At 37.2% G+C, this 26971-nt stretch overlaps 1 protein-coding gene across 2 annotated transcripts in view; it reads left to right on the top strand.

Annotated features, from left to right (window-relative positions):
• The first annotated feature begins 971 nt into the window (after window positions 1-971).
• LARP4B (La ribonucleoprotein domain family member 4B) overlaps window positions 972-26971 on the top strand; it is a 38608-nt gene continuing 12608 nt past the window's right edge. The window contains exons 1-12 of one of the 2 annotated variants that reach the window (XM_026069250.1): window positions 972-1106; window positions 13681-13828; window positions 14050-14211; window positions 16548-16629; window positions 17549-17685; window positions 18308-18411; window positions 20261-20371; window positions 20887-20940; window positions 21292-21501; window positions 24158-24264; window positions 24799-25053; window positions 26439-26484. In XM_026069250.1, the coding sequence (XP_025925035.1) occupies window positions 1026-1106; window positions 13681-13828; window positions 14050-14211; window positions 16548-16629; window positions 17549-17685; window positions 18308-18411; window positions 20261-20371; window positions 20887-20940; window positions 21292-21501; window positions 24158-24264; window positions 24799-25053; window positions 26439-26484 (1497 nt within the window). In that variant the 5' untranslated portion in view covers window positions 972-1025. Of the gene's footprint in view, window positions 1107-8476; window positions 11748-13680; window positions 13829-14049; window positions 14212-16547; window positions 16630-17548; window positions 17686-18307; window positions 18412-20260; window positions 20372-20886; window positions 20941-21291; window positions 21502-24157; window positions 24265-24798; window positions 25054-26438; window positions 26485-26971 lie in introns of those variants that run through there. The other variant, XM_026069251.1, reaches the window with a different exon arrangement.

The following is a 26971-nucleotide window of genomic DNA, read 5'->3' as shown; positions in this document are numbered from 1 at the left end:
TTAACTCCAATCTCTTGGAATCATGCAGAATATCTTAAAAGGAGCTTATGCTGCTGAGGACTGGAATTGTACTGCTTGTCTTCCATGTGCTGCAAATTTTTACTTTCTTTTAGCAGATAGCACAGAATATCACCCTAAAGCTGAGTGTCACCAGCTTGAAGAAATAGAGTTCTCTCACATGATGATGGTAGAGATGCAGCACTGGAATTTCTGGGGAGATAAATTGGAAAGGATATTACAACTCGCTCATAGTCCTCTTAAAAAAGAAAGCGGCGGGGGGAGGAAACCCTACCCTGATTTTATATCCCAATATTTACTTAAAAGTTTGAAGTCTCAGAAATGAGTCTTCCCTTTTTTTTAAAGACCAGATGTCTTTTAAAATAACAGTATTAAATAATAATCCTCAAATTTCAAAGCTGAGTTGCTGTCAAATACTTAAGTTACTCATTTTTCTACCTGTCTAATCAAAATAACATTCTAGGATGATGGAGCAGAACAACTTGTTGAGCGTTACTAATATAGTAGAACTGTTGTAACATGTTTCTTAATTTGCTAAGATTAAATGACTGTCAGAGTAGTTGTAAAAGACAAAAGTCTGGTTGTGACTAGGATGTGTCTTAAGTGAAGAAAAATGTCTACCAAGTGGTATAAAGAAGGCATGGTTTGAAAAACAATCTGAATAATTAAGGTGGGAATCAAATGAAACTTTCCCAGTGGAGTTTCCCTGCCCGGTGCTATGGCAAGTGTTCTGCTTACTGTTCATCTGCAGTCCCTGGACAGCCAACTACCGGAAGCAGAATGCATGTGCAAGATCGCTTTATCCTTGCCCGATACCATAACATTTTCCCTAAACTGTGTTGGGTGCAAATTGGACCTTTGGTCTGAATCAGCATGGCACTTTTTGAATGGCTGTGAATTTGGTGAAATTTAAACAACTTCTTATGGAGTCTTTTGTCTTCATATTTCTGCAGCTTACAAAGGTGACCAGTAAAGTTCTCTCTGAGCAGCCAAAAAGCAGACAGCTCATGACTTCTGATCAGGACACTAAAGTTGTGGCTGAACCGCAGGTGCAGCAAGTACAAGAAGTTAAAGACGGTTCTCATCTAGTAAGTATTATCATAATTACATATTCCCCTAGTATATGTGCTGTATGAAACAGGTTTTTAGTATGTCTTAATCAGAATTGTATCTCAGAATATGTTAGTAGAAGACAATTAGTTTATAGTATTGCAGCATAAAATGCCAGATTAGAGCTTTTAAAGGTGGCTACATCTCCATACCCAATTGGAGTCTCAAAACACTGTTTTTGTCAGCCTGACAAGGGAATATAAATAAATTGCAAATTACAGGAGTTTGCACTCCAGGAGGAGAACAGGAATTTTTAGGCTATATAGAAATTGTATTACCAATCTTGAGTTAGAGTCTAGCTCACTTAGGTTAACATATAAAGTGTATCTCAACAGGAAATGCTGTTGGCGTGTATCTGTAATTGTAAAGACATAAACCTATAAAATAGCAATTACATTCTTTAACAGGAATTTTGCTTAGTCATTTCTGCCAAATGGTATGTGCTGGTACTTCTGTGCTACTGTGTAGGATCCAGTAAGTTGCTTTATGGGATGCTTTTGGCAGATCATACAGTGGAGAGGGCTTCATGTATGCATGTTGCAGGAAATGTTACAAACATCTTTTAAGCAGACTGAATACTTGAATTGTGTGTAAGCTCATAGTGACATGTTTTCATCTTTGATCATTAACAACGTATTGGGATGAATATCGCCCCTTAGGCCATCTTGAAGGATTTCAGTGCATGTTCTACTAGGCACTTAAAGTCAGTGCTATGCATTATCAAATCCTTCTTGCTTAAACTTACCTTGCCGCAATCACTGCATTGCAGGAGCATTTCATCAAACACTTCAAACTTGTGCTTTGCTTTTCTTTGCTAATCAAGCCAGTGTTTTCCTTTTTTCCAAAAAATATGGTATTCAGGGATCTCTTCACTCCCGTTCTGTTCTGCCTCTCTCAGATGTGAATTTTGTTTAAAGTAGATGAATAAGTTGAGGAAAATTTTGTGCCGTAGTTTAGAAAGTTGAGCTTTTATGATGTTCTATATTCAAGCACTTAATTCCAAGAAACTGTTGAAATTCTGAAATAGTTGTTTGCCACATGTTTCGGTGTGTAAACTTCAGTAAGAGGCACTTGCAAATTTGCTTCAACAGCTTGCAACTTGTAGTGCACTTTTAAAAGGTGCATTAGAATTAAAGGTAATTTGATTAGTCTTTCCATTGATGCTAGTTCTTTTAATTTGACATACAAAGACATTCTTATAAAGATACATGTGAAAACTTGGATCTAAATTTCAAATTCTGCTCTTCCATACCGCTTTGGAGAAAAAAAGAATAGCCATTTCTTGCAATTTTAGGAAAATGTCAGGTTTTTTCCATAGCAAAACAGACTCTTTCATTGTCAATTTGGGTAACTTGGAATCTATCTGTAGTGCTATAATGCTGCTTTTGAAGTAGCTAACTCTTTTGAGAGGAAAGCTTTTCCTTTTCTGAGTATTTTACTTCAAGAAGATGTGACCTATAACTTCTCAAGCTTTTTAAAATTATACAGTATCATGTACATGTGTGTGCTGTATCATAAGGGTACTTTTTTATATCAGGATCATTGCCAATATATGCTGTTAAAAGGGTTGTTTTAAAGGTGGCCTCTTTCATAATGGCATGCATGCATGCATGAGTATATTTTGCCAGGACTTAAGGACTTAATTTGGGAGGGAACAAACAACATTTGCTTCATTGTCTGGGAACAAGCCTTTCAGTAAGGCTTCATGGAGTTACAGGGAGAAATTAGCAGACTAATGCCCTTAAAACATTTCAACTTTCCAAAAAGTGGGAAGTAGGAAAGAGAAACTTCTGAAGTTCTGATTGAATTGTTTTTAGCAAGTACATGCTTTGTGTCAACTTAGATCATGTGCTTTTTCTTGTTCATCTTAATTGTTCTGAGATCAGAAGCCTAGACTTTGTCTTAGCCTGCATAAAAGTGTAGATTTACATATCTCACATTCTTACTGCAGAGAATATTTGGTATGAGGCCTTGTTGTCATGGTATCTAGCAAGATCTCCAAGAGTCCTTTTTGTCTTTTTGGTTGGTTGTTTTTTTTGTTTGTTTGTTTTTAAACATAAACTTGTAAGAAATATGCTGAATTACCTTTCCTAGCCATTCTGGCTCTGCTCTTATAGGATCTGGTGGTGATTAGTCTAAGTGCTTTTCTGACACTTCAAGAGGCTGTAGAATTTCTACTGGGAATTTTCAGGCATCTCTCTAGATCTTGGAAAAATAACTCCATAGTTACTGGTTTGAGTTCTCAAATGATTATATAAGGAACTCTTATCTGTAAATAATAATAAATATGTTTTCCTATCTATGGCCGTAGTCAGTCTATTATCTTGGTAAGACCAAAACTTAATATACTTTCCACACTCAATGGTGACTGAATTAAAACTAAATTTTTGATATTGTAACTTTTACCATGATAAAACCCTCCAGAAATCACTTGCCAGGGTTGCTTATGTTAATGGAATGCAGGTTACTTGTTTACTAACAGTTTTCAAAGGTTGAACCTGATGGTAAGAGAGGTAGCCATTTCTTCTAGCCAGCAATATCTGTCAAAATAGGAATATATCTGCTATTTAATGCCAATGTCATTTGCTCTCAAGCCTAGTAGAGTTGATTTCAACAGCAGCTCCTCCTGAATTTGGCTGATTTCAGCAGTGTTCAACAGCAGAATTTCTGGAGCTTCACATTCAAGTTAAGTGAAATAAAAGTTGGCAACTTGGGGATCCTCCTGAATTCCTCGTTAATAGTAGCTTACACTTGCAGACTAGGGGTAGATAACATTAGGAGACACTAACAGATTCTTAGCTTTGATAAATCTAGGACTTACATATACTGGCATTTGGTGTTTTTGTTTTTTTTCCCTAGAAGCAAGCTTTGTTGTCACTTCAGGTGACATCTGTCATTGGATTCTTTTGTATCCTGATTGATAATTATCCTTTGTAAGAAAGCCCTGGTCCAACTGAACCCAGGGGAGTCAATGTTTAAGTAATGTTCAACTTGCTTTTGACTTACTTTTTTCTGTTCTTTTGGATTAGTACATTTTGCTGCTAGGGATTTGAGGTTACCCTCTGAGGAAAGAGGCCAAGACCCAAATCCCACAGCAGAGTTGGCTTAGTAATAATGACCTGTCTCTGCCCGGCAGGAGTGACCTAGCCTTCAGTTCTGAAGACACAGGCTTTTTTCCTGGTGCACTGATCCTAAATTCTTCCCCTTTCATATCTGCCTTTGGTTAATATGTGGCCTCTCTAATAACTATTCCAAGGATCAAATGATTTTTTTCATTTGGCTGAATCAAAGATCTGATTTGAGGGGTTTTTTTCTGAAATTAAGCTTTAGGAGGGATTCTTGTCATCAGGTGGCAACAGTTTCTTCAAATGTTGGTATGTTCCAGTGGACAATGTGACTATGATCCCTTATAAACCTTGCTGTCTGATCACAGTAAGAGTGTTGCCCACAATCTGTCTAATTCATTTTCAGGTGATATCCTGGGCTTCTGTTAATGGAAATTTGAACTTCCGTGGTTTGCTGGGTTTTGTCAATTTTTATAGGCAGTTTAACTACAGGTTCAATCAACTTGTTTGATATTTTTCTTGTGCTTAGGACTGGCAAGCCTGAAAACTTGTGATGGAAACTTAATTGAACTTCCTAAGAAGTTTTTCGCAGGAGATCGTATGGAAGGATGTCTTGGCTTTAGAGCTCTTGAGCTAGTCTGTGTTGTTCTAAAATTCTTTTGCAGTCCATTCAAGAATGATCTTGACAGAGAAACCAAAGGGCATTGAGGAAACCAATTTTGCTAGTTTAACATAGAATGCTGTGTAATAGTTCTGTGAAAATTCAGTATAACCTGTAATCCTTATATCATTTATCAATACACAGCATTATAGTATGTACCAATTAAGAGTTTAGCAACAGTTTAACAAGTGTCATTTGATAATTCAAGACATCATGAATTGTGTAATATAGAAATGGAAGAAATTAAACTGAGCATGTGCAGGATCCTGAAGCATCAATACTGCTCAACATTCACTTTTTCTGTTGTGTTATCATACATATAGAACATAAGGAAGGTGTGGTGAATAATTCTGCAGGTTTAGATGACTTCTAATGGTAATTGGTCGATTTAATGTGTAAAATATCTACTTAAAATTTAACAGTCCACTTAACCTTGATATGTCAGAGGGAAAGTGAAACAATCTGAGCAGCTGTTCCCTGAAACCTGTAGTAGTGATGCTGTGACATCTCTTCCCATAACTGGTGGTGGGCAGGGCATCAGATTAGTGCCCTAGTGTCGTGTAATCAGTGTTGCTTGAGGACTGATTAGTTGCTTGACTTGACTGCAGAAAAAGGAGAAATGAAGTTAGATGTGAGAAGGTTATAAGGATTGTTTTAACTTGTGCTAAGGTAACTTGAAGGCTAGACTGTATTTTAAAACTAACATTTATAAGAAAATATATAGGGCAAACCCTTATCTGTTTGCAAGATTAAGAGGCCCATGTAGAAATGAAAGTGGACTTGCAGGTATGCTATTAATAAGCGTGTTGATTTCTGGCCTCCTGCTTAGTTGTGTACAGAATATAGGACTTTACTTAGTAAAAAATAAATTTTTAAAGACATGAAAGTGTTGCTTCAGAATGGTTTTGTTTCATGGAGAGGGAAAACCTATTTAAGTTCTGAGTATACGGGAAGCTTTTCATCCAAGAGCCTAAATACAGCCCTCCCCCCCAGCTGATTTAGTCTCTGAAATGACAGAGCACAAACAGTGTTGCTCAGAAGTGCTTCTTGGGTCAGGTGGAGATGGTTAGCTTAGCCAGCAGGCTTTTAAGGCTTCCTGAGTTTTGGAAGTTCAACAACCAGCCTCAGGTGATAACACCAATAGTGTGGGCATTTTCTGCTTAAGTTTCTGTTGTTTTTTATGGTGATCCCTCTGTAAACAGTGTTGAAGAATAACTTAAATGTTCACTATAGATAACTAAAAACAAATTACCCCAGAGCTCTTAGCTAAAACCAAAGGAACAAGCACAAAACGAGCCTTTGAGTAAAGAGGAGAGCAGGGGAAAACTGCAAGGCGCAACTGCTCAACTGAACTGTTTCACCCATTTTCTCCTGGTTGGTTGATAGCAGAATTGCTTGTTAGAGCACTGGGAGAGTGGACTTTGCCCTGGTCTCTCTCTTAAAGGCACTTTGTTCCTCTCTAGAAAGCTTTTCTCTCTACATGTAGTTAATAATAGTTAAATCACAGGGGGGAAAATCGCACTTTTACCTGATGAGTTACAAACTTTGCAAGTATTGATGTGACTTTATGCTGGCATTAAAAACAGTTGAATTTGTTTGCTTATGGCATTTCTTCAAAAAAAAAAAAAATTATAAACACCCTCCCTCCTCCTTTCCCTGTACTTTGTTCCAGAGAAAGCTGAAGAAAGGAGTGACTTGGCATAGTTTTAAGTCTGAATCAAGCTAGATACAGGCGTGTTGAATAACTTTGTCCCAGGAGAGAATTAAAAAAAATGCAGCAGATGGCAGCAATGATGCATCAGACTTCCTATCCTTAAGAACAATATATCTGCAGGGACTTGTGACGCTTCACATATTAGATAACCTGGGGGGCAGGATAGTCTTCTGCTTTTGTTACCCTGCAATTTCAGGGCGGGCTTGCCGAGGAGGGGATGTATTCCCCAGCCAGTGCAGCAACCTTTTTACTGGCCAGAGGATTAGCGCTGAGCAGAATGCTTCCTCTGAAGCACAGGCCTTTCACGTATGCAAGTCTGACTCTATCTGTGATGTTTAAATGTATAGTAACCTGTGTTTAGGAGTACGGAAGTACATCTTTTTTTTCTTTTTTGATTCATTTGTCCCATGAGCAGCACACAAGTTTGGGGAGAAGAAGCCATATTGCCAGTTACATTACAGGTGTAGTAATTTTTTGTTACACACAGTGTTCATATACCAAATATAGAGCAAAATCAGCTAAGAAACTACTTGAAATATTCAGACACTTTGCAGAAGCTTCAGAAACAGGGATAGAAACATCTCACACTTTGTAAAGAATAGAGATTAATGATTTCAGATTCTCAACTCTGTGGATGCAGTTTATTCCTGCAGCACACCTTAAGCATTACTTGTCAGATTTGCAGGGAGATTCATCTCTAACCTATTTTATGCTGCTAATGTGCAAACTCTACTATTACTACTGCAGGAGTGCTTCACAGAATGACTGCAGTGCAGACTACCTGAAGTGAAACATTTGAGTTTCTAGAGTGCCTCTGTGCTTGCTCGATACTAGCTTGTATTTTGCAAGTTATTACCATAAGATTTGGAACAGTCTGGGATAATAAAAGCAGTTTTGTATTCTCTTAGGTCCTTCCACCTGATTTTAATTCAGTATGGTTCTGCGTACTGTGGTTCAGTGCAGCATCACTTTTTTTCCCCTCAATTCTCAGGTACCAGCAGGGAAGAAAAGTTTGCTGCTTTTTTTTGGTTCATTACTCTAAACAGTAGAATTAATTCTTCTAAATATTAATGAGTCAAATATGCTGAAAAGATGCATTGTTGTCATGAGGTTAAAAAGAAGTCTGTTCAAGTACAGCAAAGAAAACATTGTTGACAGACTTTTGGAAGTGGTAGACTTTATTCAAATTATTTGTTAAATCTCCTACCTTAGAGGTTTTCTGTAACAGAATACACAAATTTTTTGGAGATCAAGTATAATTAATCCTGCCACAGTACCAGAAAATAGCTATATGATTTTGTGAGGCCTTGAGGCCTCACTGAGGGATTATGTGTGTGTTTTTGTTTTTTTTTTAATGCAGATAATGATAAAAAAAAAAGGCTTGGAACAGAATTAGCTTCTGATAATGTACAATGAGTGTTTAATGGAATACATGAGGTCTTATCTATCTTTAGACTGTTTTTTCCTAAAGGAGCAAACTTGGTGTAGGCTCAGCTGTGGGGGGAGGGAGGAGAAGGAGAAAATGGTATAAAACTTGTTTGATCTAGTAGATTCCACTAATAATTTTGTCTTCAGACTTAAACATGTGAAGCCAGATTGCATTTATCCTTGTATGGTAGGATATATAAAACTTAAAGGAAAACAGCTTTTGGCACACATGCACACTCAAATATTTTAATGGTTTGGATGAAGAAAACTTCAGGAAATCAAATAATGAAAGTTCAGGAGACTTTGTAGTACTTGTAAATGGTCTGTAGTCTCATCAGGAAAATTATTTGGCTTGAATGTTGCAGTACATATGATAAAATATTAAAACATTGCTGAACAACTGGGATTTGGACTTTGAGTGGCAATGACATGTGAACCTCCTGCATGGTTTTAACGTGCTATTTTTGGCTGCTGGGTGTTGGCTTGTCTCTTCAGGAGCAGTAGAAAGTTAGTGTATAGAGAAAGGTGATTTGCAATGAGAGGACTCCTTTGACAGAACTTGCTAATCATGGGCTGCTGCTTCAGTAAAGAATTGAATAACAGCACAAATGAGGAGAAAACCAGCTTGTTACAAAAATCTGTGGAAGAGGAAGCACCAGAGTCAAGGATAAGTAAAACTTTATCTTTGATTTTAGGAACTGTGGAAAGCAAGGATCTGAATACAGTGGGAAGGACTGTTAATGGGGCAGCTTCATTAGTCAGCGCTGAGTGTGTTCATACTGACAATTGCATGGCATCAAATTCTAAATTTGGGTTCTGGGATAGGAAAGCAAAGTATCCTTCATACAAAAGTGTGGATAATATTCCCTGTGAGAGCGTCTCTAGGAGAACGTATGACAGACCTTTCAGCTTTTTTAATTCCTTTAGTCATCTCCTTAAGGTCTCTGGTACGCATGACAATCTGCAGAAAAGTGAAGAAAAGAGAGAGGAGCTTGTTAACAAAGGAGTACCTAAAAACTCTAATGCTCAGCATATGAACAATACAGAAAATATTAACAGCTATATTAATAATGAAAATATAGTTGGAGAACATTGCTCATCTGATCTTATTTCTACTTCACCCGTACCAGAGATCCTAGACAAAGGCTTACAGGATGAAATTACCTTAAATAGGAGTTTTCTGGAGGATTATCCAGTTACATGCAACCATCCAAGACAGAATGAAACAGTAGTAAACATTGAAGACAGCAGGAGTGACAGCCTTCCAAAAGTTACAAGTTCACATAGACAGACAATTCCAATCTTTTCCTATCTTGATGTAGACAACCGAAAACATGTAAAAGATTGGGAGTTTTATAGTATTTGTGTTGTAGATGCTGAAGATCTGAAAGTGGATGAAGAGGTGCTAGCTACCATGCACAAAAAGATTGCAGCAGATGTAGATAATTCAGCTGTTACTGATGAAGGAATGTGCAGTGTGGCATGGTCTGCAGGCACTGAGAAGGAATTTCCAATGCAGCAATCAGCACAAGTGGAAGCTGAGTTTAATTCACAGAAAGAACTGTGTCTGGGTAAAAAAGAGGAGAGGTCAAACATGCAGAAAAAGGAAACAAAGAAATATTGTGGTATGAACATCCAATCTTCTTATGGTAACTTACTGGCTAACAGCTGTCAAGGACGTAGGTTAAATACTGAGAATGTGGTAACAAATGGCTTAAGAGTGAAAGTATGTAATGAAGAGGTCATGGAGAATGGACAAAAGGAAGTAGATACAGTAGGTAATGGTGTCAGTTGGAATGAAACACTTAATAGAAACTGTGATGCTGTAAAACTTGTGGGTACTGCTAGAAGTGACCAAGACACTAAATGTGTGGTAGAGAATACAAGGAGTAACTTAAAATTATCATTAGAGTTGCATGAAACAGACAGAGATTCCTTTTTGGTGAGTCAAAATGTAGAAAAACTTCTTGAAAATGACTATCTCCTAAAGCCAGAAAGTAAGCAAAACTCTAATGTGGAAATGAGACCACTTCACAGTACTGATTGTGATAGCCAGAAGTTTGCATCTGATTCCTGTGAATGCAACAGCATGTTGGAAGAATTCCTGAAGGATGAAGAGAAACACACAAATACAATTTTGCATAGCAGTGAAGCTTCAAGTGTGACTGAAATGCAGGGGAACTTGAAAAAAAGTTCTGATTTTCAAACTCAAATTAAGGGTTGCACTGAAAACAAGACATCATCTGAAGCTCCAAGCCATAATACCATGGAGGAAGATGTCTGTGTGAGTATCGTTCAGCAAACAGGTGGCATGCTCGAGGAAACTGGTAGCTTGAGCAGAACTCAATCATGGGTACGTGACGGCCTCTTGACATCTCATGAGCTACGTAACACAAGCACAGATGAAATATTTCTAAAGAAAAAGAGCCTAGAATTTCAGATTTCACGAAAGGCATCCAAAAATAAAGTATGCAACTACTCAGACTCAGTTAACAAAAGCAGTATTTCCTCTGTGTCTTTGCAACACGAGGATATGAATAAAATGGACTTGAATGGACAGGACGAACACCAGGATATATGTTCCTTCCAAGTAGTGGAAAGTCAATGGAATGCTGGGACTGACTCTGCTGGAATAATTGGGGGTGTAGTAGAATCTATAAAACAGACAGAATGTGAAGTTTACCTAGACAAGACAATTAGTGACAAAGCAGAAAACATTAAACAGAATTCTGATGCTAATGATCATGGCAAAAATGCCGTAAATTGCGATAAAGATTTACCTCATCATCAAAATTCCTACTCTAAAAATTATGAAGATAATAGTAATCTTTTATATAAAGCTCACAATTATTTACCTACATCATGTCAAAATTCATATTCTCATGTATATCATAAAGTAGTAAAAGAGCCTGAGTTAAATAACTGTGCTGATCCAGAGACAGAATTCATGAATACCCTGGTTTCTACTGAGTGTTTTACTGAAGAACATTCAGAAGCTCATGAAAAAAATGTATGTGACCTAAAGGAACGTAATCTTCAGAATGGTAAAGTGAAACACACTGTCAGTATTGACTCAAAGGAGGAAAATCTCACTGTTTTTAGCATGTCAGCTGGCAATGTAGAAGCTTTAACTAATGGGAATTTAGAGGAGTTAGAAGCAAAGCCTGCTGAACTGAAAAGTACCAGTTACTTATTAAACACTCAAATGAATGACTTGACCACAAGTTGTGAACAAATGCAGTCAGATCACAAGAATTTCTCAGGCAAAGAGCTTGGAGTTTGTATTGACCCAGAACAGGTAGACAAATACGCTGCTACTCCTTCGTATGAGATACCCAGTGCCTCTTCTGGTGCTGCAGAATTTCGGCAAGGCAGTGAGAGGCGTGTATTAGAGCTGATGGAAGATGTTTTGAGTGAACAAGAACATTCCCGTAAACTGGACAGACAAAATTCCCAGGCTGAACTAAGGTCACGGTTTGTAAGTCTTCAGACTGGCAATGCTGACTTGACAAATCAGCTACTTTCTGACACCATAATTACTGGTGATGGTGAATATTTGATGGGCTTTTTATGGAATAATGCCATTTCTAACAATACTGTGAAGAATGACAGACTATATATAGCTAGTGAAGACTTCCAGAGCCAACCTGAAGACTTAACATGTGCTTCATATGCAGTGGGAAGATATCCTTATCAACTGCTAGTACCAAAAAATGTTGGTATTTGGGGATGGCAAGATAAAGATGAATTTGTAAGTATTTTATGAATGTGATTTGATGTTAAAGCTTGAAACTAAAGCTGGGAATTATGAATGTGATTTGATGTTAAAGCTTGAAACTAAAGCTGGGAATTGGAATAAACTAAGTCATTTAAACCTTGATTTCATTAAATAGTTATGCAATATTTCATGTGTTATTGTGTCCTGAAGCTGACCAATATCTTTTTTCTTTGCAAAACTAAATGCTATACATGCATGTAGCAGTTCAAAATGCTACCAAATAGTGATTCTCCCCCCCCCCCCCTTTGATTCTATATATCTTGTCTGGAAGTTTAAGTGTTGGCAAAGTTTCTAAACTGCAAGTTCTCAATTCTATATGAACTTGAAATGAACACTTCAGTATATGTTAGGGAAACTTTCTGTGGGCCATTAATAGTGCTCTGTACCTTCATAGAGGAAGAACTGTTTGTGGATTTCCTGAAATCTTAAGTTCTTGCTTGGTAGCAGTTAGGATACCTTTTGCTTACTTCTGGAGAGCTGCTGAAGGACTGTAGAAATGAATGGCCATGGGAGGAGCAGGGGGAATGAGCTGGACCGGGTCTTCACTAGCTGGGTAAGGAAGCAACCAAGCAGACCTGTGGTGGCGGCTGCTCTCCTTCCCTTGCCGCTGAGTAGGGCCAGTGCAGAGCGGCACTGTTGTTCCCTGTGCCTGTTGCCTAACAGCAGCTGCTCTGACCTTGCCCCGCAATTGCAGTGCTGGCAGTGGGTCGTACTAGAGGCGAAGCCCTTTATCCCTAGGGGAACTTCTTGTAGGAGAACTGGAAACTGATGAAACTTGCTGTCATTGCTGAAACCTTACCATTCAAGTAGTTGTGTCAAACACGCCAATCTTTCTTCCATCGTTTGGATGTGTTTAAGCTGAGATTCTTTACATCTTTTTACCTTCTGGATTTGTTTTCTCTGCACTAGAATAATGACAGTATCTGAGTGCAAGTATTTTGGAATGATCTAAGCTTCACAGAGTACTGAAGTGCTTAGCTTACTCTAATGTTCGTAGCATCCTGACATTCGCAAAATAAATCTTAGTAAGTTTTAAGTAGTGTATGATATCACAAGCAATGCCCTTTCTCAGCATGATATTCATATTAAAACACATCAATGTATTATGGGGATGAAATAACTTAATACATTTTGCTCGACAGGAGTGAAATGAGACAAAACTGTCTCATGCTTATCAGAAGCATTGTAGGTATTGGCACTGCAGAGTAATCTCTCTGAAATGCAAATATAATTTATATAATGGTTGTATGTAACCATTGAATATAACCATTTCCAATCCAGGTTAAAGGAAGTAGGTTAAGATGATTTTACTGGAGCTAGTAGTTCATTCCTTTTGCCTTGCTTAAGGAAAACCTAACCTAAATTGTTGTTAATGCTTGTTCTTCTCTTGAAGTAATGCTAGTTGTCATGCGCCCTTCATTGCTTTCAGTTTTCTCATAATGCTTCCTTAAAACTTTTATATGTTTATGTGGGTCCAAAAAAATTGCTTTGTGTGTTTGTTTTTTTCCTAGTTTTTTTGTGTTCTTTCACAGGAATAGATACAATAACAACGTTATCAACATTGAATTAACATGTATATCAGAGAGCTGCCTAAAGTCTAGGGCAACTACAGATTGAGTCAGTCTGTCAAAAGTTAGGCATGGAATGTTTGTTGCAGTTCGAGCTGCTTGGCCAGCCTTTTCTTGTGTTTTTAATCAGAGAAAGGCATTCTATGCCACACAATTGAGTCAGTTTTGTACCTGAAATTACTTTTGGATTGCAATTCAGCCAATATGTTCAGATGTGATGGAACCTGACAATACCATCTTGAATTGTACACCTGATACTGTTATTTGAAACGATGTACATATATACACGCATGCTGTGCATCCATAAAGTACATAATCAAAAAAAATTCCTTTTGTAGGAGTCAACCAAGGTTTCTGAATTAAATCCTAATGCAAAGGTGTGGGGAAATCATATGTTACACTTGGAAGCAGGTGGTGCCACTGATGGCAGTGTGAGCAAAACGTGGGAAGAAATACCTGACCAACCTCCAGATTCCTGTAAAGAAGGTATGAATAATTATTTCTAGCTGTTGCTCCAGCAAAAGGTAAAATTCAGTGCAGAACTTTCTCAGTTTTAATTTTCTGCTTAAAAAATGAGTGCAAGTATTTAAGAAACTTTTTTGGGGGGGGGTTGTTTTTTTTTGGATTTAGTTTTAACTACATGTGTTACTATGATTGGAAGGATCTTTTTCTGAATGTGTCTGTAACCTCTGTCATTTTTGCTGCAGGACTGGATGCCAATGGTGATGGTGACAAAAAGCATCAGAATGCAGTGCTGACAGAACTGCAAGAGCCATCGCCAGCTGTTTCGGTGTCAGACCAGACAGATATGAACCCTCTGGCTCTCGATCATTCTGAGTATGAGTCTATGCATGATACCACCCAGACAGGTAAGAAAGAGCTGATATTTCTTTGGGCTTGGTTCAAAAAATAAATAAATGGAAGCTCAGTGTTCTGCTTGCAATAAAAAAAAAAAAAAAAAAAAAAGCCAGTGATCAGGACTTTATTGTTCAATATATGCGTTCTATATATACAGACCTCACAAGAAACTGTCCCTTTTGTTCTCAGGCTTAGGCATATTCAGAAACTAGTCTCTACCTGTTTGAGTATAGAGCTTTTTGAGGTACTGTACAGAATCACTTATAACCTGTGGAATGTGCTCTAGGTGACCCTGCTTGAGCAGGGGGGTTGGACTAGATGATCTCCAGAGGTCCCTTCCAACCTCAGCGATTCTGTGATTCTGTGGATGTGACTGAGTAGCGTCTTCTGAAATGTTTTTTTTGAATGCAACTCTGTAAGGGTAGATATCTACATTTAGATACCTGCATGTCAATGCTGGATGTTTCTAGCTTGGTCAGACATGGCAATGAGATTCATCTATCTTTTCTCTCTCAGAAGTATTAATGTGGTGAATAAAGCTTTCTATACCTTTAAAAATCAATCAAGTGCTTAAAATGCTGAAATAAGCGACAATTAGTATAATCTCTTTGCATTCCTTTTAATGGACTTTCATGAATTTTTCAGCATAACTGTTAGTAGTCGTAGTCTATACCAGGTGGCATGTTCGAAGAAACTTCTGAAAACTGGCATAGAGATTAAGTCATGCTTACATGTGATGACTGAAATGGGCAGGTCTCCAAGATGCATATCAGGATTACTGTTGGAACTGAGAAGGGGAATGGTAGGAGAGGAAACGTGCTGAGTGTTCCTGTTTTGAGGTTCATGATGGGGCAGGGGGTCTGTTCCTTCTTGATTGTGCATAGCTGATTATAACATGTATTTAAAATGGCAAGTGTAACATCCATACTAGTTGGGAATCAAGGGAACTAAAATTAGACACAATTGTGGCATCATCCTTCCTTGTGTTCAAAATTGAAAGTTCCTTTTGACATTTCTACTTAAGGTATTATTGGGGAATATTAAATAATAACTAACTGGCAAATAGTAAATAACATTAATAATGCCTAGCACTCGAAAAGAGGATAGTGTTCCTTAGTTTAGTGTTAGAACTTCTTAGCATGCCTTTACTTGCCCAAAATGGTTAGCTTTTAACAAGAGTGAAGTAGTGATGTAAAACAGCTGAACAGCAGGTCGGATCTGTTTCCCTTGGTAAACAGTGACACAGGTAGTGCTTCCAACTGTGAAATCTGAATTTTTTTTTTTTGTAATGCTAAAAAAAAGCGTATGATTCTGGTCCTGTCATAGAATGCTCTCAGGCTTTGAGGAAGACAGTGGGGACTGGAGGGGGGGGGATAGTGGTCAGTATGTGATATACCTGTTTCTCAGGTGTTGGCATTATCTACTTCAGAATAAAACATGTGAAGGACAAAACTGTGGGAGGAGATTAGAAGTTGCTTTAGGAAGAAGAAAGGTTAAGAAAGAGCTGAAGAAAAGGATGAAAGTTACTGAAGAAGGGAAGGGTATAGCGGGTAATAAATAATTGGTGTGAAATACTTTTTTTTTTTTTTTAACCAGTTTACGTTGTATGTAACGTGTTACTAAACGTTTTATAAATCTCTAAAAGCATCACTAAACTTCTGGTCTTTGGACAGATCTTCTGCTGACATCATTAGGAGCTTTCACACTAAGCTTACTGTAGCATAGGCCTTGTTAGTTTTAGTTTAGACCCAATGTAATTAGTGTTTTCCATGCAATAATCTTGAAGTCTTCAGATAAGGAGTAGAACTCAAGCTTTTTTCCCCCCCTTTTAATGCAAGATACTATTATTTAATCAGATATCTGTTGATATTTCATAAATACAAGTACCTTTTTGAAACTATCTTTTCTTAGTGCATTTGGAATTTGGAGTGAGGTCAAAAGCAAGAATGGATACGTTCCTCCACTGCGTTGACTGCTTGCTGTGTTCGTGGGTTTAGTCAGCTGGAAATTGGGTAGTTTCCCAAGAGTTGAAGACAAATACTGGACCAATTTAGTTCATATAGGTACTTTAGGATGTGTTTCTGGCTGTTCTTCTAAAGCTGCTTCAACTGTTTGTGTATTTAGGGAATAAGAGTTTAGAAGTGACCTGAGACATAGTTTTTCTTAATCTCTTCTGTCTTAAATAAGTGTTCCTTTGCCAGTTTGGTAGGTGCTGAACTAATACACAATGGATGTTTATTGAACTTGAAAGCTTATTACTAAATATACAGCTAATAATATATATTAAAGTATCTAATGTGTAACATAGCAGAACTAAATTCAAACTTAAATTTTTTTTATTAAATAGGGGGAACCGAACAGTTGCAGCCAGAAGGTCAGGAAGATCTACGGGAGTTGCTTAAAAAAACACTCGAATTCTGCTTATCCAGGTATGTAATGTAGCACATAATGAATACATGAAAATGTAGCTAGCTAGGATAACTAACAAGGTCCTATACCCTAACTTGAGTAAACGTTAATATATTTTACAGCAATCTTTTTTAAAATAGATGAGTGAAAAGGATGAAATTCTGGGGAACGTGGCACACAAATTCTGGAACATGGCATTCATGTCCTCCTATAGCTCATTTGAAACGTTTGGGCCTAAAACATAAACAAGTAAATACATTGTTTTGGAGTGAGAGTGGTTAAAATTCACCTGATCTGTAACTGCAGATGACTCTTACTGGTTTTTGCAAATTAAAACTGATTACTTCAAGCCATTTGAAAATCTTGGTTTAAGCTAATCTTTCTAAATTTGCACTGAAACACAAGAATTTTTGTACGCACAAGGATTTTTGTACATGCATCTGCAGATCTCTAAGGTAGGGATTAGTAAAACAATAAAAAAAGATTATGAATAATACACGTTTTGGTGTGGAATGATGCAAGCCTATTAAAGCAGTCTATATGTACTTATTTTCATTTACTTATGTCTAGGAAAAAAATACCCTAAACACCTAATCTTAGTAACTAAGAACAATTCCTGATCCTTATCCTCAATGGTCATTTGCAATAGTGGACTGTTAACAATATTACATGTTTGTGAGGATAGTGTGCTGCCTTAACATGAAGATGCAAATTCTGTTTCCGGGGGCGGGGGTGATAAAATAGATAGTTTCATGGTTTCTAGGAAGTGAAACAGCTAAATTTGGTAAGTGAATGGGCTGGGGCATGGGTGAAAACACAAAGCAAACCTTACTGTAGGAATTTGCTTTCTACTATATGACATTTAATTTTTGTCTTAGCTTTTCCCAATCTTTTATAAATCTAGGTCTATGATATCATCCCATTTTTCTCTCCCAACAGAGAAAATCTTGCCAGTGACATGTACCTTATATCACAGATGGACAGTGATCAGTATGTGCCAATAATGACAGTAGCAAACCTTGATCATGTCAAGAAACTCAGTACTGATATGGACTTGATTGTTGAAGTGCTGAGATGTAAGTAAAAATCCTATGTTTAGACAGAATTTTGGTTACTGCCATAATGCTATTAAATCAGAATTTTCAACATCCCTTTTTTTTTTTGTTACGTTCTGCAATAAAATGCCATCTTCTTTCTGTAAAGCATTAAATAGTGCAAGCGGCTTCTAGCTTAGACCATCACACTTAGAGGACTTTAGTTTTTATCTTGTTTACATCTTCATGTATCTTTCATAAAATCTACTTTACTTTTGCAATGTTGTGCACTGTTCTGTGTAAACCAGAGTAATGTGAGGTTAAATTCTCAAAGAGGCTACTGCACATTATCACTCAAATAAGAATCAAGAGAGAATGAGACTCAATGTGTGACTTGGAAGGAAAAGTTAAGGAGTTGGGATTTTCTAGACTGGAAAATCAGGAAAAGTCTGGAGGTTTTAAGAAACACATTTGGTCAGTTCCGTATTTGAAACAGTCCTCAGTCTTCTGCTGCTTGTTTCCTAATGTTAAATGGTCAAAAACTTTGGAAGTTTAGCACAAACAACTTTACAGTGTGAAACTCTGTGCACAGCATCTTTTGGTGTGCCAAGCTGTTGTGATTACCGATAGCTAAAACTGTAGACTTTTGTCTTTTCTCCTTTAGCGTTGCCTTTAGTCCAAGTGGATGAGAAGGGAGAAAAAGTTAGGCCAAATCAGAATCGCTGTATTGTGATTTTACGTGAAGTACCTGAATCTACCCCCATTGAAGTAAGTATTTAATAGTTCAGTAAAGAATGTTTTTCCTCAATCTTGGCTTATAATGTCTGTTTGGGTAATAAATGTATTTGATAGAAGCATGTTGCTTATAGGAGGACTGCAGTAAAACCTGTAGTTCTACAAAGGGCTGAAAAACTGACATTGCTGTGTTTGATTAAAGATACTGTAAGTAATTTCTTGGAATGTGGTTTATCTGTATGCACTTAGCTTCTTGGTTAAATAGTGAATGAAGATAGGGAAGGTAAATGTCCCTCTTCTGGAATGGAAAAAGCCATTGCTGCAGCTGGAAGCTTCTCAGGGTAAAGAACTTCAGACGTTGCAAATATTTCCATAATACCTGGGGGTGAAGGTGTCAGAATGAGTCAATAAGGGTCTCCACTGGCTTGTGGAATGAGCACAAGAGTGGGGAGCTTGAGTGCTGAAGGTACTCAGTGCAGCTCTGAGTAGCTGGGACTATGAGTAGTGGAAAGACTAGAAGAAAAATGACTGGGCCATAGGTTAAACCCTCTTGAAAAAGGAGAAGAAGGCAGAGATACTTGATGCTGGATAGATATTTTTATCTTCCTTTTTTTAAATTTTGTAAGGAAGAATAACAATTATGAAAGAGTTGCTTGTTAGTCTTCATACAAAATTAAAAAGTACTGCTAAACTAAAACCTTACTGTAAAGAAGTAAATGGACTTAATAAATAGGAGCATGAAACTAAATCTTTACAGGAATCAGAGGAGGGAAGGAACTAGATACACCAAGTACATTGCTTAAAAATACCTGCTGCTTTTAACGTTCTAAATGAAATGTAGCCTTTCAAAGACTGCCTAGCTTTTAATATAATAGGTTGTTTTTCTTGCTGTCATCGTTTTGTCAGGTTGGATACATTAGCACTGGGTAGTCTCTCTTAAATGCTTAAAAACAACAACAGAAAAGTTCTGACAGGTCTTCATTTTCAAAATAGGTGGTCTGAAGGGAGGTGCTTAAACTTGCCAGAGTGGAAAATCTAGACTTAACCGACAGATTTAATGGGATGTATTTTCTGGCTTAGCATGGTCAGGCTTTATTTAAGCAGCCATGTTCAAACATACTGTAAGGCCTCCCAAGTTGCATTGCTTCTTGATGCTGTTCACATCAACTCTAACAAAAAATAATATTATGCAAGTTAACTAACACAAATATAAGTGAAGTCTGAGGTGTATTTTGCTGTAGATATTAGCTTTGCTTATGGGGTAACATAAGTCCTGCTCTTAAATATCCTAATGTGTGGCTACTTGAACTGAASTGCATCTCCAAGCTTCTGCCAAAAGAGCAGGGACGTCCTGTCCCCGGCAGTACACTGGCACAGGTTTTTGTGGCACTTAACTGAAAGTGGGTTTGGGGAGAGGGAAGAAATACTTTTTCCTGGATCAGTTTCCTAATCTATCTTGCCTCATGGACAGAGGTGGCCTCGCAAAAGGAGGGAGCAGAGCAAGAAGTGGCTTAATGCAGTGGTGATGAGGAAGATGAAACAGCTTTTTTCAGTGGAACACTGCACTTAATACCAAATTTAAGTGTGTCTCTATGGCCTAAATAGCTTTCAGCTCCCCTATTCTAAAAGCAGTAGGCAGCCTCTACCTGCTGTATGGCCTAGATAGGTTAACTATTCCTTTTAACTAACAGGGAGCTTGGAGAATTGCTGCAGGTATTCTGGAAAGTTCTCAATTCCCCAGTTTTGTAAGCTGGAAAGTGCTTTTAATCTTTCTTACATGGAGTTCAGTAATTATACACTTTAAATTGATGTTTTCTTCTCTCCTTCCATTTTCTTTCTTCCACCCTTTTTTCTCCTTCCTTGTCAAATCCCCTTTCCTTAGGAGGTAGAAGCACTCTTCAAAGGAGATAATTTGCCTAAGTTTATCAACTGTGAGTTTGCTTATAATGACAATTGGTTCATCACATTTGAGTCGGAAGCTGATGCACAGCAGGTAACTGCTATATTTTTTCTAAATTCCTTTAGAGAATAAAAAGGAAGTAAGATTGAATTGAGGGAAGATTGAGTGGGAGATAAGTTGTATTCTTGCAAGCATGTAAGAATTAAAAACAAACAAACAAAAAAACCCTCTAAAACTCATAATGCCCTTGGCTAATATTAAGGTATCAGTATCACTAAACGTAACCCTGAAAAAGTTTTATCTTGTTTGTATATCCTGGCTTCCTGGCCAAAGCTATAATTTTAGGTATCAAAAAAATTCGTATTTAAGATGACACATTGAAATATGCTTCAATCTTAAGAATTAAATTTCTGTTTTAATGCTGCTACTCATGCCACTTAAAGCACTTCTGCTGTGATAATTTAAATCTCACCAAAGGCAGATTAAATTAGTTGTTTCTCAGCATAACATTAGCAGACACTTCAAGAATTGTAAAGCTTAGCCTGTCAAAACTTCAGCTTCTTTTGTTTAAATTATATTTGACAAATTTTACAATAACTTTTTTAAAGGCTTACAGATACCTTAGAGAAGAAGTGAAAACTTTCCAAGGAAAACCAATTAAGGTAAATAGAGCTTTGTTTTTGAGGGTGTGTGTATTTTTTGGGGGGGGGGGGCTTGCTTGTTTTGTTTTCTAATGTAAATTAAGGTGGTCCAATCTCAGCAGCCATTTGACCTGGATCTGGGTTTTGAAACGTAGTGCATGCTGTTAGACTTCTCTTGTTTCCCTCCTTTCTGGCAGCAACATATCCATCCTGGCAGCAGGCCAGGAAGGAAGTGTTCAGCTGTTCCTGCCTTCCTTGAAGGAAATAGCAGTGGCTGACAAGTGTCCAGTGCAAGTTTGAGAGCTGCTAGTTTGAACCATGCTGATTTAATTTGAAAGACTGCTATAATAAATAATCTGATCTCCTTTGCAGGCAAGGATAAAAGCAAAGGCAATAGCTATAAACACATTTTTGCCAAAGAATGGATATAGACCTCTGGATATGAACCTCTACACGCAACAGCGTTATACAACATCTTTTTACTTACCTCCAGTATACAGTCCCCAACAGCAGTTTCCATTGTACAGCTTAATTGCCCCACAGACCTGGTCAGCTGCGCATAGCTACCTTGACCCTTCATTGGTAAGTCTCCTGGCTATGAAATATTTGCATTCCTCTCAAAGTTAGTTTTGTTTTAATTTGAAGCCTTGAGGCTTAAGGTAAGACGTACGTATGTCCTGAAGAGGTGAGTTAAGATATTGATTCTTCTTGAAAAGCAGTTCTTCAAATTTTTTCCATTGGAGTATGCAATTAATTATTTGAAAATAGTCTCTGGTCTCAAATTGGAGTGTGATTCTCAGTTCTTAACCTTTTAGTTTTCAAGGCAGGAAACTTTTTTTTACTAAAGATTAGTTGGGACTTTGGTAATAGTTAAAAGCATTTGTAGAGACTAGATCTTCAGAGTATATACATGAATACCTGAAAATCAGTTTTGATATGTACTGGATAAACTTAATAGAATCAGATAAATGTGGATAATTTAGCATCTTGGTCTTCCAGCAGGAAAATAAGCTCTCACTTAACATGCTGGTGTACCGCATTTGGCATGTTCTTAAAGTTAAATATTGTCTGTGGAAAAGTAACAGCTTTTTCAGCAATTAAAACTAAAAATATTTCAAATAATTCAGAAAGATTACTTTTAACTTAAGAAAATTTAAAAAGCTAAGGAATTAAAAAGGCTATTGTTAAGCCTTTGCTAGGCTGATAAGATGGTATCATTGAGTCCTTTTATACTATCTGGTCGTAGTTGAAGATGCTATCTCATCTAGGACATCCACTGCATCCTGCAATACTCCCATCTTCTCCATTATGACAGCTGCATCAAAATTACCCACTTCTATTCTTCATTTGTCAGCCTACAAAAACTAAGGTGACTATAGTTCTCTGTAATGGCTGGGAGAATAAGATTGTCCTATATGAAACCCCTTTCTCACGTTCAGAAATGCATCTTTACTTGTGGCTAGAAGAAACTCGGGTAGCAGTGCTCAAAATTAAAAGCTTTTTAGAGGTTTTTGGCAGAGGATTAAAGTGTCCTTGAACAAACTTGAACAAACTTCCTGTGTACTGAACAGCAAGCTAATTAAAAAGTTGGTGTGCTAAACACTTCACACATAGGGAAGGCAGCCAGATCCCTTGCAGTGGAAGCCTTTTTAAAGGAGCAAAGAACGCAGAGGAGACAAGGTAGCATGCTGAACGGCATTACCCTCGGAGACAGCCTTCTTATTAAGCAGCAGCTAAAATGAATGTGATTCTTCATCTACATAAGTGACGACTGACTCTTGCACAGTTTTGATAAAATGACTGTGGGATAGGGAAGTAGCTGGATAGCACTGTTGTAGAAGATGTAAATTAATTACGACCGCAGGTTCAAGCACAACATAGTGTGTATCTGCCTTGTGTCATCCTGGAGCTTTTTGTACTCCAGAAAGCTTACTACTCCTGGCCTTCGGAGGAAGACTTTAAAAGTTTGCTAGCATTAAAGATCTCATACCTTTCTTAGTAAATTTAGAAAATTAACTGGCAGAGCTTTGCCTCCCACTGTGTTGCAGCATATTGTCATTGCTTGGCTGCATTTCTTTTCAGTGTTTGGCTGCATTTTGTGTACATGAATGTAGTATGATGTTTCTTGAACCTTTTATAGGGAGAGTTATATTTGAATAGAAATTACTTGTGAGGAGGAAAGAAACCAGGAGGAACAGTGACACTGGAATAATTCTCATAATACAGGATTGCAATTTGCTTGTAGAGACTTGCATGCAAGCATAACAGAAGTTTCTCTCGTGAGCTTCGGCATAAATATTAGCAGCACTTTGTCTCATCTTTAATTTGAGAGCAGATACACCCAGTTGTGTTGGTACAAAATTTTTGTTCTGAAACTAGAATATGGCAACACGTACTCAGAATTCTATATTTACCTGCTTTTTCACAAAGTGAAATATTAAGTGTATTTGAATAAAGATCTGGTTTGTACTTGTGAAAATGGGTATTATTCTGATGAGTTGGATGACTTTTGTGGAAAAAGCAATTGAAGAATGCTTTGGGAATTACTGGAAAATAGAAATGACTTTTCCTTCCTTCCATGACTGAATATTACTAGTGTCCCTTTAAGCAATGAGTTAAACTTATTTTCCTTTAATATATTTAGTGTCTTTTCATTATTCAGGTTCAGTAGTTACTTACACCTTTGGTCGAATTTTACAGCATTTGAGTTGTAGCTATTGAAGCAGAAAGCACTTCAAAGCAGTATTTTGATAAAACTTTGTTCCTAAAATATCTATGTTAAACTTGGTCTGTTTTTAGAGTCTAGATTCCTAGCCTCATGATGTGATAGCATTTGCTGTTATATGTACTAGATTAGTCTAAGAGCAATTTGGGATGACAGCCTTAGTGCAAAATTTTGACTGTCRTAGGTTACCGATATGCTTTAACTTTTGCAAGAAAGGTTAGACAAGCTTAAAGATACCTAACAGGAAACAGTTTTAATGCCAGCTCTTTTAGGAGATTGAGGCTTCCTCATCATTTAACTGTAGAAAGAATGCTATATAGAAGTTTATTCTTGAATATGATATAAAGTTTAATTGGTTTTATCCATTCAAGATGGATAGCAAAGACTAGCGTTCTAATCTTATAGTCACTATTTTGATAAGCAGAATACTAGTGTAAGCGAGTGTTCAGCTTTGCACTTGTGAAAATAGTACACAGTTTGTTTATACTTATGAGCATGCAATATGTTCTTTAGGTAACACCATTTCCAAATACTGGATTTATCAATGGGTTCACATCTCCAACCTTCAAGCCTGCTGCTTCTCCACTGACTACACTCAGACAATATCCTCCCAGGAACAGGCAAGTTCAACCATCTTTTAACAATATACACCTATATACACACTACTGAATTATCTGGCATGTGGGGTTTTAATCTGCTTATCTTAATGCCAGCTAACGTGAAAATGCTTGTTAAATGGAACTGGGTGCAAGGTTAAGTGAGGCCAAAGGTCAAATAGTACTATTTATTATTAGTGAATACAATATTTCTGATTGCAAATGGACTGTCTGAGAGCCAAGAACTTGTCTGTTCCATGTTTTAGGGTATTCAAATAAGATAATCTGAATGATAATGTGTAATCAGCAGGTGTATTCATGTAAGATTTTGAGGTTCAAGTAGTTTTTAGTTAAGCCATAGCTTAAGATAGACATTAGAAAGGTTATGCATTAGAAAGGTTATGCATGTGACCTGTTCAAACAAACATTTTATAATTCGTATAAACAAAATATACAATAGAGGGCTAAGCAGTTTACTGCTTCTGAATTTTGTGTATAGACTGAGGCTTCAGAAGATCTCTCATAGTGCGTATGTTGAAATGACTTTTGAATTTGTAGGAATCCTAGCAAGTCCCATATACGACACACAATACCCAGTGCAGAAAGGGGACCTGGGCTTCTAGACAGTCCTACAATATTCAACTTTTCTGCTGATCGTTTAATCAATGGCGTCAGGAGTCCACAGACGCGGCAGCCGGGACAAAACAGGACACGGATGCAGAATGCTACTACGAGTTATACCAAGAGGGAAGTAGGAACTGGACGGATGGAGCAGACCAGTGTTGACTCGTCTCCAGGACTGGGTAGAGGAAGGTGAGTGTACTCCGTAGCTGTTCTCTGAAGAAGCTGATAGCTTTGGTTCTCATTACTGCTTTTAGAAAAGAGGAATGGCATTAGTATTGTACTCATTACTATTTTAAACTGAGTCTGTGTCTCCTCAAAGCTAAAGTCTTGTTGGAAAGTACTTTAGAGAAAGCCCTAAATTTAGGACAAATGCAAAGTGGAGTTATGTACTTTCGTACCAAGTTAAAACCAGTAATGGCAACCGATGAACAGTTTGCAGCCATAATATCTTATCCTCTGTCCTTTCTCCAATAGGTCAGAAAATTTCTACGTATTATTTATCTTTAACAAAGTAGTTCCTCCCATTCCATTGTTCAGCGGTGTAGACTGTGTACCTGAATCTCTACCAGCAGTGCTCATTGTTAATAATGTCAGTTGAAAGACCAGAATTTTGCCCAAATTAGGCATGTGCAACTTAACAAAGACAATGGATTTGTGTGGAGGGGAAAAAAAATGGTATTACTTGGAACTAAGAAAACCTGTTATTATGCCATTTAAAAAAAAAAAAAAAAGCTGGGGAGCTGAAAATTGGCAGAGCCATTTTTAATTTGAGAACTGAGCAGGTAAGTTCTGAAATACAGTACAGTTCTATTAAGTGTTTTAGAAAAAGTATTGTGCGGATTCATGTTTAATGATGGTTATGTTTTTGTCCCCAAATTACATTTTGAGAGCAACTTACTAAATTGGCAGATAACTTCAGTCTTTTTGCAGATGATCCTACATTAGGCTCATATTGTATCTTTGCAAAATTAAATGGGGATTTTGTGCAAGGATTGTTATACTTTTCTATGTCTAATTTGCAAAATTGTGTTAATGGATGAAAATACAATTAAATAAGGGAACAGGAAACAAGATCACTCAACTATAGGATTACAGAAATGTACAAGAATAGTCAATAATTAAAGTTTATGTTCTGGTGCTTCAGTATTGAATATATCTAAAATATTGAAAGTTAAGCAGAAAACATTAGGAAATGTATTGAAATTGAGTTAGACACCACTGAAATTTTGGCTGCTGCTTGGAGACAGGGTGGGAAAAAGCATTGAAAATGTTTTGGAGGGACTTTACCTGAATTTAAAATAGCTAACCATATTTCAAAAGTGACATCAGTATCAAAAAGAAAAAAAGAAAAAAAACCCTGGCCAAGCCTTATGTGTAATTGACATTGGAATGTACTTTGAACACAGGAGTTATTAGTRACCAGTGTGTTCTTATGCTGACTTGTATGAAATCTGTACCTTTATTTTAATGAGGACTTGCTAGACATCTTTTCCAAAAACACTCCTTTATAACCTGTCTAAAATGAGGATGAATGAATAGGCAAGGTTCTGATGATTGTATTTTCTTTCCCTTAGGAAAAACTCCTATGGCTACCGAAAGAAAAGGGAGGACAAGTTTACAGTGAGTGTTCATGATCTTACTCAACTATAATTAAAATAGGATAACAAGGCAATAGCATGGGTACTATGTGGAATAGCAGATGAGATAAGCTATTGCACAAGAAATTGTATGTGATAGTTGACTAAAGATAACAGCTTATTAAATTCACATGAGTTTACTGCATTTGGCTATTGGAGAAGACTGTTCATTAATACAGAAATGGGAAAAAGTTAAAATTACTCTTATAGTGGCAAAGAATTTCCATCTTCCTAGTTAGTGTTATTTTGTCAGCATGCCCATGCTGACGTTCATGGAGAGCTAGCTACCTAAGCTAATGTTCAACACACTGCGCATTTGATAATCATAGATACGGATGTTGACAAACATTTTATAGGTCCATGTGTCACATAATGTATAACTAGAATGTTAAATTATGAAGTGGTCAGTTTTATTTCTAAAACCAAACACCTCTCTAGACCATCCCCCTGCCGCCACCCCCCCACCCCCA

This window comes from Apteryx rowi, unplaced genomic scaffold (genome assembly GCF_003343035.1).
Source record: "Apteryx rowi isolate R43461 unplaced genomic scaffold, aptRow1 scaffold_29, whole genome shotgun sequence".
Lineage (NCBI taxonomy): Eukaryota > Metazoa > Chordata > Aves > Apterygiformes > Apterygidae > Apteryx > Apteryx rowi.
The sequence above is the reverse complement of the archived record's forward strand: the minus strand, read 5'-3'. Positions and strand labels throughout refer to the sequence as shown.